This window comes from Hemiscyllium ocellatum, chromosome X, assembly GCF_020745735.1.
Source record: "Hemiscyllium ocellatum isolate sHemOce1 chromosome X, sHemOce1.pat.X.cur, whole genome shotgun sequence".
Taxonomy (NCBI): domain Eukaryota; kingdom Metazoa; phylum Chordata; class Chondrichthyes; order Orectolobiformes; family Hemiscylliidae; genus Hemiscyllium; species Hemiscyllium ocellatum.
In genome coordinates, this window is record NC_083453.1 from 6780989 (window position 1) to 6798988 (window position 18000).

Genomic DNA, 18000 nt, shown 5'->3' on the forward strand with positions numbered 1-18000 from the left:
ATTAATCTGTGCCAATTTGAAAGTCCAGGGGGGCCCTCAGCCACCCAGTTCACCAAAATATTTTTCCTTGCACAGAAAGAGAGAATAGAAAATAGTCTCTTCCCATGCATATCCAGAGATGAGAGGTTCAAAAAGCCCAAAATGAGAGATACAGGGTCCACCCTAATTTCCATTCCTAAAATTTCTGTCAGGGTATTTGCCACTTTAGTCCAGTATCTGCGGATTTTCTGACAAGACCACAGACAATGTGCAAGAGTACCCACCTCTATTTTGCATTTGGGACACATTGGAGATGCTCCTGCCTTAAATTTTGCCAGTCGAGCCGGAGCTATATGGGCCCTATGAAGTATCTTTAGTTGGATAGCCTGAGTTCTGTTACAGATAGCAATTCTTCTAGCATTTTCCCAAATGTCATTCCACATATCCTCAGAGATTTCTAGCCCCAAGTCCTGCTCCCATGTTTTAAGCAGGTCATCCATGTCTCCTGAGACTCCATCATGTAGCAAATGGTATATAGTACTAACGGAGGATGCCCCCGCTGGTCGTAAGACATTACGTTCTCTGTCTGATTTATAAAGACTATCTATTAATGTAGTCTTCCTCTGTATATAATCTCGAACTTGGAAGTATCGAAAGAGATCCCCATTAGGTATTCCGAATTTCAGACGCAGCTGCTCAAAGGACATCAGGATCCCATCTTTAAATAGGTCCCCTAAGCATGAGATGCCCCTGGATCTCCAGAGTTTAAAGGTGGCATCTGTAATCCCCGGTTGTAATCCCCATGCGCCTACTATTGGTGCATGGGGGGATGTTTTATGTGAGTTACCCTCATTTTGCCGCATTATATTCCAGGCCTTAATTGTGTTTAATATTATGGGATTTTTACAGTGGTCTGTAATGATTTTCCTCTTATCTGAAAATAAAAGGTTAATAAGTGGGTATTTTACTTGGGAGGCTTCGATATCCAGCCAAATTGATTGTGGATCAGATGAAACCCAATCAGCTATGTAACTTAGTAGGGAGCTTAACTGATATTTCCTAAAGTCTGGGAAGTCCAGTCCTCCCCTTGCCTGTGGAAGCTGTAGCTTCTTCAGCTTAATAAGGGGCCGTCTATGGTTCCAAATAAAGGAGCCCAACCAGCCATATAATTTACGTAGGGCTAGCCTTGGCAGCATCAGCGGGAGCATTCTCATAGGATATAAGAGACGGGGCAGAACATTCATTTTAATTAATGCTATTCTCCCTAGCCAAGAAGTCGGAAGGTCTTTCCATCGCTGGAGGTCCTGCCTTATCCTTTCCATTAATTGTACAAAATTAGCCCTATACAGCTGATCAAATACTGGCGTGATAAAAATACCTAAATATAAGAAGCCCTCCAGGGACCAACGGAAGGGAAAAGGGGATCCGTCCATTAAGTGGGGTTCCATAGCCAGACCACCCATTGGCATGGCTTCCGATTTTGAAAAATTAATTTTATAGCCTGAGAATGCACTAAATGTATTAATAACTTGAATTAGACGAGGCACTGACATTAAAGGATTACTGAGGAATAAGAGAACGTCATCTGCATAGAGGGTAATTTTGTGTTTACCTGTACCAATCCTCGGGGCCGTTATATTAGGATCAGTCCGGATGGCTTCTGCTAATGGTTCGATTATCAGTGTAAACAACAATGGTGAGAGAGGACATCCTTGACGGCAGCCCCTACCCACACTGAAGCCATCCGATCTTAACCCATTAGTAATAACAGCTGCTTTGGGGTCATTATACAATGTTGAAACCCATTTGGTAAACACCTGTCCAACGCCAAACCTTTCCAATGTGTAAAATAAATATGACCATTCAACCCTATCAAATGCCTTTTCCGCATCCAATGAAATTACTACTCCTGGTATCTTTCCCTGATGACAGGCTTGGATCATATTCAAGACCCTTCTGATATTATTGGATGATCTGCGGCCCTTAATAAATCCCGTCTGGTCCTCCTTTATAATATATGGCAGTACCCTTTCTAGTCTTAGTGCTAACATTTTTGAGAGAATTTTAAAGTCTACATTTAATAAGGATATTGGTCTGTAAGATGCACAATCTTCTGGGTCTTTTCCTTTTTTGAGGATAAGAGAAATATTTGCTTCTTTCAGCGTGGGCGGGAGACAGACCTGACTATGCGCAAAATTATACATATCCATAAGTGGGTCAACCAATATTCCTGTAAATTCTTTATAGAATTCAGCTTGAAAACCATCCGGGCCCGGTGCTTTTCCGCTCTGAAGTTGCCTAATTGCCTCAAGTATTTCTTGGACTGTTAAAGGGGTATTTAGGGCCGACACCTGTTCCGGAGTCAGGCCCGGGAAGGTCAAATTTTTAAAAAATGACTGCATCCTCCTAATCCTATCTTCACAATCCTGCGATCTATATAGTTCAGAATAAAATTCTTTAAAGGTCGCATTGATCTTTTTATGATCATGAGTCAGGGTACCTGTACTTTCCTTGATGGTCAGAATAGTTTGAGGGGCTTTCTTTTTCTTTGCAAGAAATGCTAAGTATCTACCCGGTTTGTCGCCATATTCATATAATCTTTGTTTCGCAAATAATATTTCCCTTTTAGCCGTTTGAGTAAGCGCGGTGTTTAAAGCTGTCCTAAGAGCTGTAATCCTCTGCAATTTTGTGATAGAAGGTCTATCAGCGTATGCTGTTTCGGCTGCTTTTAGGCGAGCTTCGAGCAGACGCTGTTGCTCTCCCTTCATTTTCCTCTGGGTCGCTGAATAGGAGATGATCAAACCTCGTGCATAAGCTTTGATGGTCTCCCACATCATTGACGGATTGCTAGCCGTACCAGTATTAATTTCTAAAAAAGTTTTAAGTTCTTGGGAGAAGTACTTTAAAAATTTGCTATCTTTTATCAGGAAGGGGTCCATACGCCAATGCCGAGCAGATGTCCCATTGTTCTTTACCTTAGTTTCCATGTATACAGCGGCATGGTCAGAGATTGCTATAGTACCTATTTTACAGGTTGCTATAGAGTTTAGAAAAATCGATGGGGCAAAAAACATATCAATTCTTGTGTGACATTTATGTGGATTAGAGTAGAAAGAAAAATCGCTACCCTGTGGATGGAGACATCTCCATACATCTACCAATCCTAATTCTTTATTCAGGTCCGCCAGTTGTCTAGATCTGGGAGATACTCCAGCGGCACTCTTCGGAATCCTGTCTATTTCCGGATCCATAATACAATTAAAGTCTCCCCCTATAATTGTATGACGGGCACCAAAGGCCATCAGTTTTGAAAAAGCTTCCGTTATGAATTTAAAGGGGTGTGCTGGGGGGCAGTATACATTTAAGATCCCATATTCCTCTCCATTTATGAGGGCTTTAATCAAAATATATCGTCCAGATTCGTCTTTTATCTGATTTAGAATTTTCAAAGGGAAGTTCTTCCGGACAAGGATAACGACTCCCCTGCTTTTTGAATTAAAAGAGGAAAAAAAGGCCTGATCAAATCTGCCCTGTCGTAATTTTAAGTGTTCTTTATCCGACAGGTGTGTCTCCTGTAGGAGAGCTATATCAACTCTCTCCTTCTTAAGATTTGATAATATTTTCTTCCTTTTAACTGGCGAATTACTCCCCTGACATTCCAGGTGCACCACTTAACCGACTGTTCAGCCATAATCATCTGGACAGATCCGAGACCCCTCGGGAGGGGAAACCCTATCTAGAACATCCCGAGCATGGAGCATACAAGATTTACAAAAGTAAAGACTCTCTGATACACTCAAAACAATATAACAAAAAACTCTTTCTAAGTATAAAAAATATAAAACATTCCGAATTGGAGATTTTCTCCCTTGTTCCCAGGGAGCGTCACTTCCTCTCCCACAGTCCATCTTACCCTCTTCCAACCAGTGCCCCACCCTTGACCCAGGTGTTCCTCAATAAAATGAGGAGAATTCAAATATAATATAAAGCTAGAGTTAACAGTGAACACCCCACCCCCACCCACACCCACATCTAAATATATTTGGGAATATTAATACCATATATAACTATAAGATTACAATCTCAACATGTAATACTTAAATATAATACCACAAAATAACAGGGGAAAGAAAAACAACCCCGCTCCTAAAAACAGAAGTAAAATAGAATAAAGTAACCACCTCTCCCCATCAACATTAACCAAACGCCCCAACATATATATATATATATATATACATACACACATAGGGGGAAAGATAAGAAAAGATGAAGGGATGTAAACCAAAATAATGGGAAAGGCAGACCAGCGTCCACAATCTCTTACAGTTTATTTAAGAGAGTCCAAGAATTCCTTAGCCTTCTCCGGTGATCCGAAGTTATATATGGATCCTTCGTGGCTAAGGCGTAGCGTCGCTGGATATCGTAAGGAGTACTGGATATTTAAGTCCCTTGAACGCTTCTTCGCCTCATCGAATGCCTTCCTCTTTCGGACCAAAGCTGGGGAGAAGTCCTGGAACAGCATGATCCTGGATCCTTTGTGGGTCATAGCTTGGGGATCTTTTCCCAGATTTCTTGAGGCTTCCAGGAGCATCTGCCTCTCCCTATAGCTCTGCAGCTGGAACAGGACCGGGCGTGGGCGCTGGGTTGAGCCGGGCCCACGTACTGTGACCCGGTAGGCCCATTCTACCCTTACCTGGCCTGATCCAGCAGGCAGATTTAAAAGTTGTGGCAGCCAATGCTCTAAGAATGCTGTCAGCTGACCTCCCTCTTCCTGCTCGGGCAGGCCCACCAACCGAATATTTTTTCTACGACATCGATTTTCGAGGTCATCAATGTGGTTTTCTAGGTTCTGGACTCGATTCTCGAGAAAATGGATGTGGTCGGCTGTTGATTTTATCGCAGTCTCTGAGGCTGCGGCCTTCGACTCCACCTCTCTGACTCGGCACTCCAATTCCTGAATGTCTCTGCCCTGCTTCTGCAGCTCGGCTGATAGTGCTTCTCTGCTCTGCCGAGACTCATCGATAAAAGCATCAATCTTCGCCTCCCACCTGGCAAACATCTCCTCAAAGCTCATCTTCATTGGTAAATCTCCTGAAGCAGCTGAAGACACCTTTGTTGCAGCTGAAGAGGGAGAGGGTGGGGGAGGGGTCCCTGCTTTCTTAGAGCCGCCTGTTCCCTTCCCTTTACTCATTTTCCAGCTAGTATTAGACTATTTAAATGTACTAATAGGTAACTATTTAAGGTTAACAACTATTATAAATGGTTTAGTGAGTGTGGTGGGGGTGGATAGACCACTTTTCCCAAGTTTTGGGTAGAGCACTGTGGACTCAGTCTTGCTGGGTCGCCGCCATTTTGGATCCCCCCCAGTTTGTTTATTGATGAGACAAGGTTATTTGCATACTAATGCTATCTCACCTTCACTGGTTGAAAATTTGTCCCTTTCAGTGTCTCTAAGGTCATTTTCCTCTTTTCCTTTTCACCAACCAATTTGCAGAGATCAGTTTATGGTGGTTCCTGATGAAGGGCTTTTGCCCGAAACGTCGAATTTCCTGTTCCTTGGATGCTGCCTGACCTGCTGCGCTTTAACCAGCAACACATTTTCAGCTCTGATCTCCAGCATCTGCAGACCTCACTTTTTATCGCTTTCTCTTTTCAGGCCAGATGTTGCTCCTGTAATGTCCATATATAAGGCTATAGTCACTTGCCTGAAAACTGATTAAGTCGCTGTGACAATGGTGGGGCCTTGTGAGCCCACAACAACTGGCTGATTGAAAAATCAATTAAAGACTGTCTGTGTGCAAAAATGCCCCAAACATATGTGCATACACACAGTACACACAAGGAACCAATGTCATAGAGTCATACAACACAGAGACAGGCCCTTGGGCTCAAATTGGCCTGTGCTGACCAAAATGTCCATCCACGCTAACCCCATTTCCCTGCACTTGGCCCATATCCTTCTAAACCATTCCGAGCCATGGATTTATCCAGATGCCTTTTAACCATGTATTTGTCCGAATGTTCTCCCTCACTCCTTGAAAAAGGACAACACTGTTGCTATAACTCACAACTTGTTTTTAAAATTGCTACATCTTTTTTCCACTTTTTCCTTTACTGATTGCAGTATATTTACCCATGTTTTAGTCCACAGTTCAAAAAAAAAGTGGTCTTTACATCTTCCTTCACTTCAATTGTTGATCCAATGGACCTGTTCTTTTTAGAATTCCTATGCTTTGAGCTTTTTTAAATTTTTTTTCTGTCTTTTTCCCCACACTAAAGGAGGGAGAGAGGGGCAGAGATGTCTACTTTCAGTTCAAAGCTTATCGAGGTTTCTATTTCCCTTGTACTTGCATCTTTGATTGGCCTTATGTTCGGTACAATCAGAGGGCACTCAGCAGGTGGTATTTCCTTAATCCAAAAACTCTGCCAATCAGTCTCCAATTATCTGCCTCACTGTTTTGAAAAGCAACATTATCTGGAGCAGCTAAATATGATTTTTTTTCAGCATATAGCACTTAATGCCCATCCCCAATTGCCCTGGAGAGCGCTGAGTTCCTTTGTCAAGCCACTGCAGTCTGTCTGATGTAGGTATTTTGAAACATAAAATAAGGCAAAGTACTAGCAAAGATAGCATATTGGCTGACTGGCAGAAGGCAGAGAGTGGGGATAAAGGGGTCTTTTACAGGAAGGCAGTCGGTGACTAGTGGAGTTCTGCAGGGCTCCATGTTGGGACCATAACTATTCACGTTATGCATTAACGATCTGAACAAAGGAACTGAGGGCATTGCTGCTACATTTGCAGATGCCACGCAGATAGGTGAAGGAGAAGGTAGTGTTGAGGAAGTAGGGAGGCTTAGAACAACTTGGATAGGCTCGGGGAGTGGTCAAAGAAGTCACAGATAGAATACAGTGTGGGAAAGTGTGAAGTTATATACTTTGATGGGAAGAATAGAGGTGCAGACTACTTTCTAAGTGGGGGAAGGCTTTGGAAATCTGATGCACAAAGGGACTTGGGAGCCCTAGTTCAGGATTCTCTAAAGGTTAACATGCAGGTTCAGTTGGCAGTTTGAAAGGCAAATGCAACATTAGCCTTAATTTCAAGAGGGCTAGAATACAAGAGCAGGGATGTACTGCTGAGGCTGTATAATGCACTGGTCAGACCATATTTGGAATATTGTGAGCAGTATTCGGGCCCTGTATCTAGGGAAAGATGTGCTGGCCTTGGAGGGGGTTTACAAGAATGATGCTGGGAATGAGGGGCTTGTCGTATGAGGAGGGGTTGAGGACTCTGGGTCTGTACTCGATGGGGTTTGGAAGGATGGCAGGGGGGAATCTGATTGAAACTTACAGAATACTGAGAGGCCTGGACAGAGTGGATGTGGAGAGGATGTTTCCATTTGGAGAAAAGACTGGGACCTGAGGGCACAGCCTCGGAGTGAAGGGACGACCCTTTAGAGCTCTGATGAGGGGGAGTTTCTTGAACAGGATGGTGGTTATTCTGTGAAACTCTGCTGCAGAAAGCTGTCGAGGCCAAGTCATGAGTATATCTAAGACAGAGATAGCCAGGTTTTTGATCAAGGGGAATCAACTGTTACAGGGAGAAGACAGGAGAATGGGATTGAGAAATGTATCAGCCACGATGGAATGGCAGAGGGCAAAATGCCCTCACACTGCTCCTACATCTTATGGTCTTATAGTTCCACACAGGATGATATATTTCCAAGTCAGGATAGTGAATGGCTTGGCCTGGACGGGAACTTGCAAGTGGTGGTGCATCTGCTGTCCTTGTCCTTCTACGTGATAGAAGTTGCAGGTTTGGAAGGTCATATAAAAGCACCTCTGATGAGTTGCTTAGTGTGCATTTTGTAGGTGGTATGCACTGCTGCTATTGTGCTTCAGAGGTGGAGGGAGAGAATATTAAAGGTATTGGATGTGGTACCAATCAAGCAGGCTGCTTTGTCCTGGATAGTGTTGAGCTTAGAGTTTTGCTGGATCTGCATCCATCTAGTCAAGTGGGAATATTCTCTCACATTCTTAACTTGAGCCTGGTAAATAGGCTTTAGGGAGAGAGGAGATGAGTTACTCACAGCTTGGCTAGGGGAGCAGCAAGTTCTGGAGCACCAGTCTTCAATGCTATTGCCAGAATGCTATGGCCCACATTCCTGATGAAGAGCTTATGCTTGAAATGTCGACTCTCCTGCTCCTCGGACGCTGCCTGACCTACTGTGCTTTTCCAGCACCACACTTTTTGACTCTGATCTCCAGCATCTGCAGTCCTCATTTTCTCCTATTGCCAGAATGTTGTCCAGGACTGAAGCATTTGCAATATCCGGTGCCTTCTGTTGTTTTAATATTAAGTGGAGTGAATCGAATTGGTTGCAGTCAGGCATCCATGGCCGGGAACTCAGGAGCAGGCTGAGATGAATCATTCACTCAGCACTTTCGGCTGGAGGTAAAAGCAAAAGCTTAATCATTGTCTATTGAGCTGGGCTACCAAGATTGAGGAAGTGTATTATGGAGCCGCCTCCTCCAGTTAGTTGTTTAAATGTCTACCACCATTTATGACTCCTGCTTGTATTTTCTGTTCCCATAAATGGTGTATGACAACCTTGGAAATAACATGAACCTGTCATTATATTTTTTGTTGTAGCCACCAATCCGGGATGATTCTAAAATGGAAGAATCCGAGCAATCCACTTCTACTGATGCGTCACAGAATCTCTGCTCAGCTGATTCTTTTGGTTTTGATTCTTTCACTGCATCCTTCCCAGAAGATTGCAATCTATCTATAGGTATGTCATACTTACAAAGTATTTGTCGCACAGATACAGAAAATTTAACCTAATAGGTCCTGATTGCTGTTTAGACTCCACATAAGTGTCCTCCAATCTTGTTCATGTAACCCGATCAGCATTAAGGTGATTGTATTAAAACACACAAGATTCTGAGGGACAGGGTAGATGTTGAGAAGATGTTTCCATTAGTGGGTGAACCTCAAACTAGGGGACATAGTTACAGAATAAGGGAATACTCATTTAAAACTGAGATCTGAAGGAAGTTCTTCTCTCAAAGGGTAGTGGAGGCTAGATCACTCAAAAGTACTTAGAGGAGGTGGATAGATTTTTGAAATAGTGAGGAGTTGAAGGCGATGAGCAGCTGACACAAAAGAGTCAAAATGTGTGTTGCTGGAAAAGCGCAGCTGGTCAGGCAGCATCCAAAGAGCAGGAGAGTCAATATTTCGAGCATTAACTCTTCATCAGCAAAGTCAGAAAAGCTTATGCTCAAAACATCAATTCTCTTGCTCCTCGAATGCTGCCTGACTGGCTGTGCTTTTCCAGCGCCACACTCTCAACTTTGATCTCCAGCATCTGCAGTCTTCGCTTTCTCCTGGCACTAAAGAAGAGTTGACTCCTGGGGCAGTTGGAAAAGGATTGGAGTCAATTGTTAAGAAAGTAATAGCCGAACATTTGGAAAATGACTGTCTAATCAACCAGAGTCAGCATGGCTCCATGAAAGAGAAATCGTGTCTGACTAATTTATTAGAGATTTTTGAGGAAGTCTCAAGCAGAGTGGACAGAGGGGATCCAGTAGATGCACTGTATTTGAATTTCCAGAAAGCATTTGACAAGTACCTCACAAAAGGTTATGTCATAAGAGCCTACAGTGTTGGAGGTAGTATATTGGCATGGATAGAGAATTGGCTCATGGGCAGGAAACAGCAAATGGGAATAAAGGGTTCTTTTTCAGGCTGGCAACCCATGTACAGTGGGATCCACAGTAATCAGTGCTGGACCTCCACTGTTTACAATATATATCAATGACTTGGAGGAAGGAAGTGAATGTACTGTAGCAGGTAACAGAAGAATAGGTGGAAAGGCAGATTGTGAGAAGCAGACAGTTTACAGAGAGATATTGATAGGTTAAGTAAGTGAGCAAAAAATTGACAAATGGAGTATAATGTGGGAAAATGTGAAGTTGTTCATTTTGGAAGGGAGAACAAAATAACAAAGTATTATTTAAATGGAGAAAAACTGCAGAAAGTTGCAACACACTTGGTGGTAGTTTTGCACAAAATGCAGAAGCCTAGCACACAGATGCAGGAGGTAATTCGGAAGGCTTATGGAATGTTGGCCCTTATTCCAAGGGGGTTGGAGTATAAGAGTAGGGAAGTCTTACTACTACTGTACAAGGTGCTGGTGAGACCACACCTGGAGCACTGTGAGCAGTTTTGGTCCCTTATTTAAGGAAATACCTCATTTCAATAAAGGCAGTTCAGAACAGGTTCACTAAGGTGATCTCTAGTATGGAAGTAATGTCCTATGAGCAAAGGCTAAATGGATTGGAACTCTACTCAGGCGAAAGTGAAGACTGCAGATGCTGGAGATCAGAAACAAGATTAGAGTGGTGCTGGAAAAGCACAGCAGGTCAGGCAGCATCTGAGGAGCAGGAAAATTGACATTTCGGGCAAAAACTCTTCATCAGGAAGGGCTCCTGCCCGAAATGTTGATTTTCCTGCTCCTCAGATGCTGCCTGACCTGCTGCGCTTTTCCAGCACCACTCAAATCTTGTCCCTGGCACTCTACTCACTAGAGTTTTGAAGAATGAGAGATGACTTCACTGAAACATATAAGATTCCTAAGGAGCTTGACAGGGTAAATGCTGAGAGGATGTTTCCCCACATGGGAGAGTCTAGGACCAGGGGGCATAGTCTCAGAATAAAAGGGCACCAATTTAAGACTGAGATGAGGGGGAATTTCTTCTCTGAGTTGAGAGTCTTTGGAGTCTTGCCACAGAGAGCCAGTGTCCTTGTGTCCATTTAAGGACAAGATAGATTCTTGATCAGTCAGGAAATCCAGGGTCACTATTTACGCTCCACATAAGCCTCCTCCGGTCTTTTTCATGTAACCCCGATCAACATTAGGGTGATTGATCCAAGGGGGAAAGGGCAGGAAACTGGATATGAGGAATGTCAGATCCGCTGTGATCCTATTGAATCATGGAGCAGGCTTGAGGGATCAAATGGCCCTATTTTGTGTGATTTTATGGTCTTACAATAGTCGTAACCTTATTAAATGGAAAGGCAGGCTTGAGGGGCTGAATGGCCTACTCTTGCTCTGATTACTTATATTTGTTATGTTCTTGTATGCTTCTGTTATTTTCTCTCTTAAGTGCTTATCTAGCTTTCCCTTAAATGCATCCGTGCTATTCACCTGAAGAAGAGTTATACTGGACTCAAAGTGTTTTTTTTTTCTCTCTTATTTATTTCTTTTGGGGCAAAGTAACAAAGTTAATGCACTCAGTAAGTCTCTAAGAATGCAAATTGGAATATCCAACTTGTCCTTACGCAGCATCTTTTTTTGATGCAGAAATTGTCTCACAGTACTACACTAGAATCTTACAGGGATGACTAAAAGGTTCACTAAAGAAGCACAGCGGGCCAAAGTGGAAGAATGCAGAGATTTCAGAGGGTTGTATGACTGGAGAAGATCGCCCAGCCATCCCTTAGGCCTGACTGCAGAGAAATCTGAAGACGAATAATGCTAAATTGATTGTTGTTTTCCCCAACCCCGCTAATTGTAGTAAGAGTACAAGGTGCTGGGCGAGAGAGACCTGAGAGTTAGTGCATGGATAGCAACGTTTTAGGTGAACTGAAGTTTATGGAGGGATGTAAAAGACTGTTAAGTGTACAAGTGTTGGTGATCATGTAGTCATTTAAAGCCCAACTAATTTGCATGTTGTATGGATATGAGTTGCATTAGCTGTAATAACAGCAGATTAGAACCCTAGAGTATAGAATGATGGGGTGGCTGAATGGCCTACTCTTGCTCTGATTACTTATATTTGTTATGTTCTTGTATGCTTCTGTTATTTTCTCCATTAAGTGCTTATCTAGCTTTCCCTTAAATGCATCCGTGCTATTCATCTGAACTCAAAGCATTAACTGTTTTTCTTTCCACAGGTGTTGTCAGACCTACCAAGTTTCTCCAGCGCTTTGTTTTTATTTCAGATTTTCAGCATCTGCAGTATTTTGCTGTTGCTTTTAGTGGTCACTTTCACATTCTAATCACACTCTGGATTGTAATGGTACAAGAATCACAGCATTGTACAGTACAGAATAGGCCCTTTCGTCCATCAAGTCTGTACTATCAAAGCTACACTAAATCTACACTAGTCCCTCTCTCCTGCACTAGGCCCTTTGGCTTGATTGTTGTGACATTTCAAGTGCTCATCTAAGTACCTTTCAAAGGTTATGAGATTACCTGTCTCAACTACCCTCCCAGGCAGTGCATTCTGGACCCCCACCACCCTCTGGGTGAAAAATATTTTCATCAAAGCTCCTCCAAACCTCCTGCCTTTCACCTCAAAATTATGTTGACTCTTTGACCACTTGTTTTTGACCCTTTGACTAAGGGGAACAGTTGCTTTCTATTCACCCTGTCCATCCCCTTCATAATCTTTATCCAGCTTTAGCAGGTCATCCCTCAACCTTTCTGTTGCAAAGAAAACATATTCATAGCAGAATTGCACCTTCCCTGGAAACGTCCTGTGAACCTCTTGTGCACTCGCTCCAGTGCAATCACATCCTTCCGATAGTGCGGAGACCAGAACTGCACACAGTACTCCAGCTGTGGTCTAACCAAAGTTCTTTACAACTGCAACATAACCTCCCTGCTCTTATAATCTATGCCATGACTGATAAAAGCATGTGTCCCATATGCTGCCTTACCTACCCTATTAAAGGTATGTGTCTCATGTGCCTTCCTAATGACCCTGTTAACCTGTCCTACTTTTGGGGATCTGTGAACAAACATCCCAAGATCCCTCTGTTCCTCTGAGCGTCCTGGTATCCTGCCTGAAATCACTCCATGAAGACCGGTATCCAAGTTACTCTTTATTTACACGTGCATAGTACATGACATGAACCCAGCTAGCTCAGAGCTGGCTCCTAGAGTGAGCAGAACCTCTGACATTCCTGTTTACATCTCAGCCAGGACTCTGATTGGACCAGGTTAATAGCCCCAATCAGGGAACTCACATTCCACCTGGCTGACCTCGTTCCAGTCACTACACTGCCATTCTTTGAGTACTCCCTTGTCATACACTCATACATACTGAAAACAGACACCGGCCCAAATCGTCCATACTGACCAAGTTCCCTAAACTGAACTAGTCCCATTTCCCTGTATTTGGCCCTTATCCCTCTAAACCTTTCCTATCTGTGTACCTGTCCAAATGTCGTTCAAATGTTGCAATTGTAACGGCCTCTACCACTTTTTCTGGCAGCTCGTTCCATACACGCACCACTCTCTTTATGGAAAATGTTGCCCCGTGGATCCCTTAAAATTTTTTCCCTCTCATCTTAAACCTCTGCCCTTTCGTTTTGTATTCCCCTACCCTGGGAAAAGACTTTGACTATTCACCTCCTTATGATTTTAAAAATCTCTATATGGTCACCCCCTCAGCCTCCTGTGCTCCAGTGAAAAAAGTCCCAGCCTATCCAGCTTCTCCTTATAACTCAAACATTCCACTCTCACTAACATCCTTGTGAATCTGTTTTTGCACCATTTCCCGTTTAATAACATCCATCCTCTAGCAGGGTGACCAGAATTGTACATGGTACTCCAAATGTGGCCTTACGCTATCTTGCACAGCTGTAACATGACGTCCGATTCCTGTACTCACTGCTCTGATCGATGAAGGCAACCATGCCAAACACCTTCTTTACCACCTTGTCTACTTGTGATGCCACTTTTATTCCTTGCCTTTCCAAATGCATGTAAATCATGTTGCTCAGAATCCCCTCCAACAACATACCCACAACTTAGGTTCACTGGTCTGTAGTTACCTCACTCTTCCTTGTAGCTTTCTTAAATCATAGTGCAACATTAACCACCCTCCAGTCTTCTGGCACCTCACCCATAGCTATCAATGATACAAATATCTCTGCTAGGGGCCCACCAATTTCTTCCCCAGCTCCCCACAATGTCCTGGGATACACTTGATCAGGTCCAGGGAATGTTTCTACTTTTTATGCTGTTATGGACCAGACCAGACCCCCTCGCAATTGTTTAAGAATGTAGCCTAGATCCGAACTTTATCTTACTTTAAAGGTAGATGCAAAGTGTTTAGTCCAAATGTGATTCAGCTGGTCAAACTACTCGACATTAAGCAAAAGACAATTTATTTAAACACTGTAGTTAAAATACAAAAAAAAGCAGAATTTAGAATAGCTTACTAGTGCAAAACTTAACCAAACAATAGATGTAGTACCTTTTACTAATCAAGTGTTCCAATATAGTAACATCCCATATACATACCTCTTGGCCAAAAGGTTAATTCAGACACAGATTCTTCGTACAGTTCTCCAATCCAGCAGGGAACACGTCAAGAGAAATTTCAGAGAAAGTCACTGTTAGGAATCATTCACTGAAGTTTGCAAACCTTCTGAGACTCAAACAGTTTCTACTGCAACTGCTAAAAAACTAGAAAGCCTGATCTGGGAGAACTGGCCACTCACCTTCCATTGTTACAATTGTTTTAAAAATATCTTAAAGGCCTCCTCTGATTGTTGACTTTGGCCATCTCCAGTATACACTTTGGCACCTCTCTCTTACAACCTTTCTTCAAAAGAAATCCAGAACACTATAACCTTTTTAAAGTGACAGCATCATCCCAATGCATTTTAAGACCTCGAGCACCTCCTCTTCGGTAATGTAGACTCTTTTCAAGACATCACTGATTGTTGCCCTGAGTTCCCTAGTTTCCATTTCTTTCTCCACAATAAAAATTGCTGGGAAATATTTGTTTAGGATCTCACCCATCTCCTGTGGTTTCACGCAAGGACAGCCACGTTGGTCTTAAAGGGGCCCCATCCTCTCCCTAGTTACTCTTTCGCCCTTAATATATTTGTAGAATCTCTCTGGATTCTCCCTTACTCTATCTTGTGTCTCCTTTTTGCGTTCCTAATTTCCCTCTTACGTATACTCCTAAAACCCTTATATTGGTTGTAGAAAACAAACCTGCCATCTCAGCGAGCAAACCTAAAACCTGAACCCTTATATTCCTCAAGGGATTCACTTGATTCCACCTGTCACTGATCTACCCATCTGACCAACCCACCTATATCCTTCTGTAACCTAACAGCTTCTTCCTCACTGTCAACCACCCAGTTGACCTTTGTGTCATCTGCAAACTTATCATGCCACTGCCCACGTTTTCACCTCCCATCATTTATGAATAACACAAACAATAAGGGACCCAGTACTGATTCCTATAATATGCCATTGCACACCAGTCACACAGACAGCATTTTACCATCACCCTCTGTTTTTTATCACTTAGACAGTTTTGGATCCAAGTTGCCAAGTTACCTCGGTGCCATGTGCTTTTACCTTCTTTAATAGTTTCCCATATGGAACCCTGTCAAAGACTTTGCTGAAGACCATATAAACTATACCAAACAAAACTGCACAACCCTCATATACACATTTGGTCACCTCTGAAAATTTCAACTAGATTTATTACACATGACCTACCTCTGATAAAGCCGTGTTGATTACGCTGATCAAATCTTGCCTGTCCTAGTGAAGAGTAATTTTCTCCTTCCAAATTTTCTCCACTAGTTTCCCTAACACTGACGTGAGACTCAGTGGTCTGTAATTCCTTGGTTTATTGTTAACATCTTTCTTGAAAAGTGGAACCACATTAGCTGCCTTTCAATCCTCTGGCACCTCCCCTGTGGCCAGAGAGGATTTAAAAATTTGAGTCAGGGCCACTTACATTTCCTCTCTCGATTTCTACAACATCCTGGGATACAGCTCATCTGGACCTAGGCATTTGACGACTTTTAAGTCTGCCAAAATCTCTAATACCTCCTTATGTCTTATATCAATCGAACTTCTTTCTGAATTTTGTACCTATGTTCTCCTGCTGGTTGAAGACAGATGTGAAGTATTCATTTAGTACTCTGCCAATGTCCTCTGGCTTCAAGCAGAGATTTCCCCTTGGTTCCTAATGGCCCCTTCTCTTTCCCTGGTTATCCTGTCCCCCTAATATACTTAGAGAAGACTTTGGGATTCTCCCTAATCTCACCCACCGGTGTTTTCTCATATCCCCTCTTTTTTTTCTCCTAATTCCTTTCTTGAGCTCCCCATTGGAATTTTTACACTCCACTCGGGCCTCCACTGGTTTGCTCACTTTGTACCTGTTATGCACCTCTCTTTTTTCCTTCTTATCCAGTCTTGAATATTCCTAGCCATCCAGGATTCTCTGGGCTTGTTGCTCGTACATTTCACCCTAAAGTGAACATGTTGGGCCTGTACTCTTCCCCTGTTTCCTTTCTGAACACCCTCCACTGTTTTGCTGTAGATTTACCCACAAGTTTACTTTGGTCAGATCCTGCCTTGTTTTCATAAAATCTGCCTTCCCTCAATCCAAAACTTTTTTATGGACACCATCTTTCTCCTTTCCCACAATAAACTGAAAATGTACGGTGTTGTCACTTGCGTTACAATGTTGCCCCATTGCTACCTCAAATACCTGTCTGGCTTCATTCCCTAGCATTGGATCTGCACTTGTTAGACAATCTCTATGATAAAAAACACATTTCAAGAAGTCTGCCCCCTCTAAGCTCTTTTTACTAGGATTATCACAGATAATATTGGGGAAGTTGAAATTGCCTGACATAATTACTCTGTTATTGTTTTTGCACACCTCAGTGAATTGTCTACGTATCTGCTCCTCTCTTGCCTGCTGACTGTTTGGGGATCTATAATATATTCCAAACAGTGTGACTGTCCACTTTTTATTCCGAAGTGCTACCCACAAAGCCTCATTTGATGACTCTTCCAAGATATCATCCAACCTTACTGCAGCAACTGACTCCTTAATTAATAATGTGACACCATCTCCTCTTTTACACCCTCCCCTATCTTGCCTGAAGACCCTATTCTCCGGAATGTTGAATTGCCAGTCCTGTCCCTCCCTCAACCATATCTCTGTGATGGCAACAACCTCACAATTCCACGTGACAATCCACACCCTTAACCTATTACAAATAATACTCCGAGCATTAAAGTCCAGGCCATTCAGACGCCCCTTACTCCCTTGAGACTCAACTTGTCTGAATTCCGTCTGCCTAGGTTCTTTTTGTAAGATACACTCAATCACTATTCAACTAGCGCATGGTGTCCCCCTTTGCCTGCCAAACTTATTTAACCTCCCAACAGCACTAGCAAATCCTCCTGCCAGGATGTTGCTCCTACTGGACAAGTCAGATCCTAGAATGAAAGCTGACTTGATAGATTATATTTTAGTTGATGTGTGATCATTCACTGAAACTTGGTCACACAGTCTGCAGAGTTTGTTTAACAACAAAGGTTTCTAGCACAGAAGATGGGGTAGGAAGGGGATGGAGCTGTCTTGTGGTGCAGTGGTAGTGTCCCTACTTCTGGGCCAGGATGCCCAGGTTCAAGTCCCACTCACTCCAGACGCGTGTCATAACACCTCTGACCAGGTTGATTAAAAAGCTCTATTAATCTCTCAGTCTCCACCTTACTCCCAGTCAACAATACTGGGGTACCTTTCTCATCTTCAAGAGAATTTTGACATACACCTGATCCACTAGAACAGAATGGAACTTAGTTTAACATTTCATCTGAAGTTGACACCTTCCTCATCATTTCAGCTCTCAAACATTACTTGACAAGAATTATGCCCTCTGTCTTCAAACCTCCAGTCAATATGGAGGTTTTCCATCCCTTCTTCACTCACCTCCCACTGTTTGCTTGTATGTGTGAGAAGTGGAAGTTGGCAAGCTTGGTTATGTTGTGCATATGTCAGAAACTCATCTCAGAGTCAGACACAACACCAAGGTTCCAGGTGGTCTGCTTCACGATTATGCAGGTTCCAGGGATGAAGAGAGAATGGAGTTTCTCATGGACACCAAAAACAATGCCTTCAGACAACAAATTCAGCTCTTCTACTTTCATCAATAATTGCTGTCAACTGTATATCTTAGGT

At 42.9% G+C, this 18000-nt stretch overlaps 1 protein-coding gene across 4 annotated transcripts in view; it reads left to right on the forward strand.

Annotated features, from left to right (window-relative positions):
* LOC132805854 (vitamin D3 receptor B-like) overlaps positions 1–18000 on the forward strand; it is a 299773-nt gene that overhangs the window by 216380 nt on the left and 65393 nt on the right. For all 4 annotated transcript variants that reach the window (XM_060821168.1, XM_060821171.1, XM_060821170.1 and 1 more), the window contains exon 5: positions 8630–8771. In XM_060821168.1, the coding sequence (XP_060677151.1) occupies positions 8630–8771 (142 nt within the window). The remainder of the gene's footprint in view (positions 1–8629; positions 8772–18000) is intronic.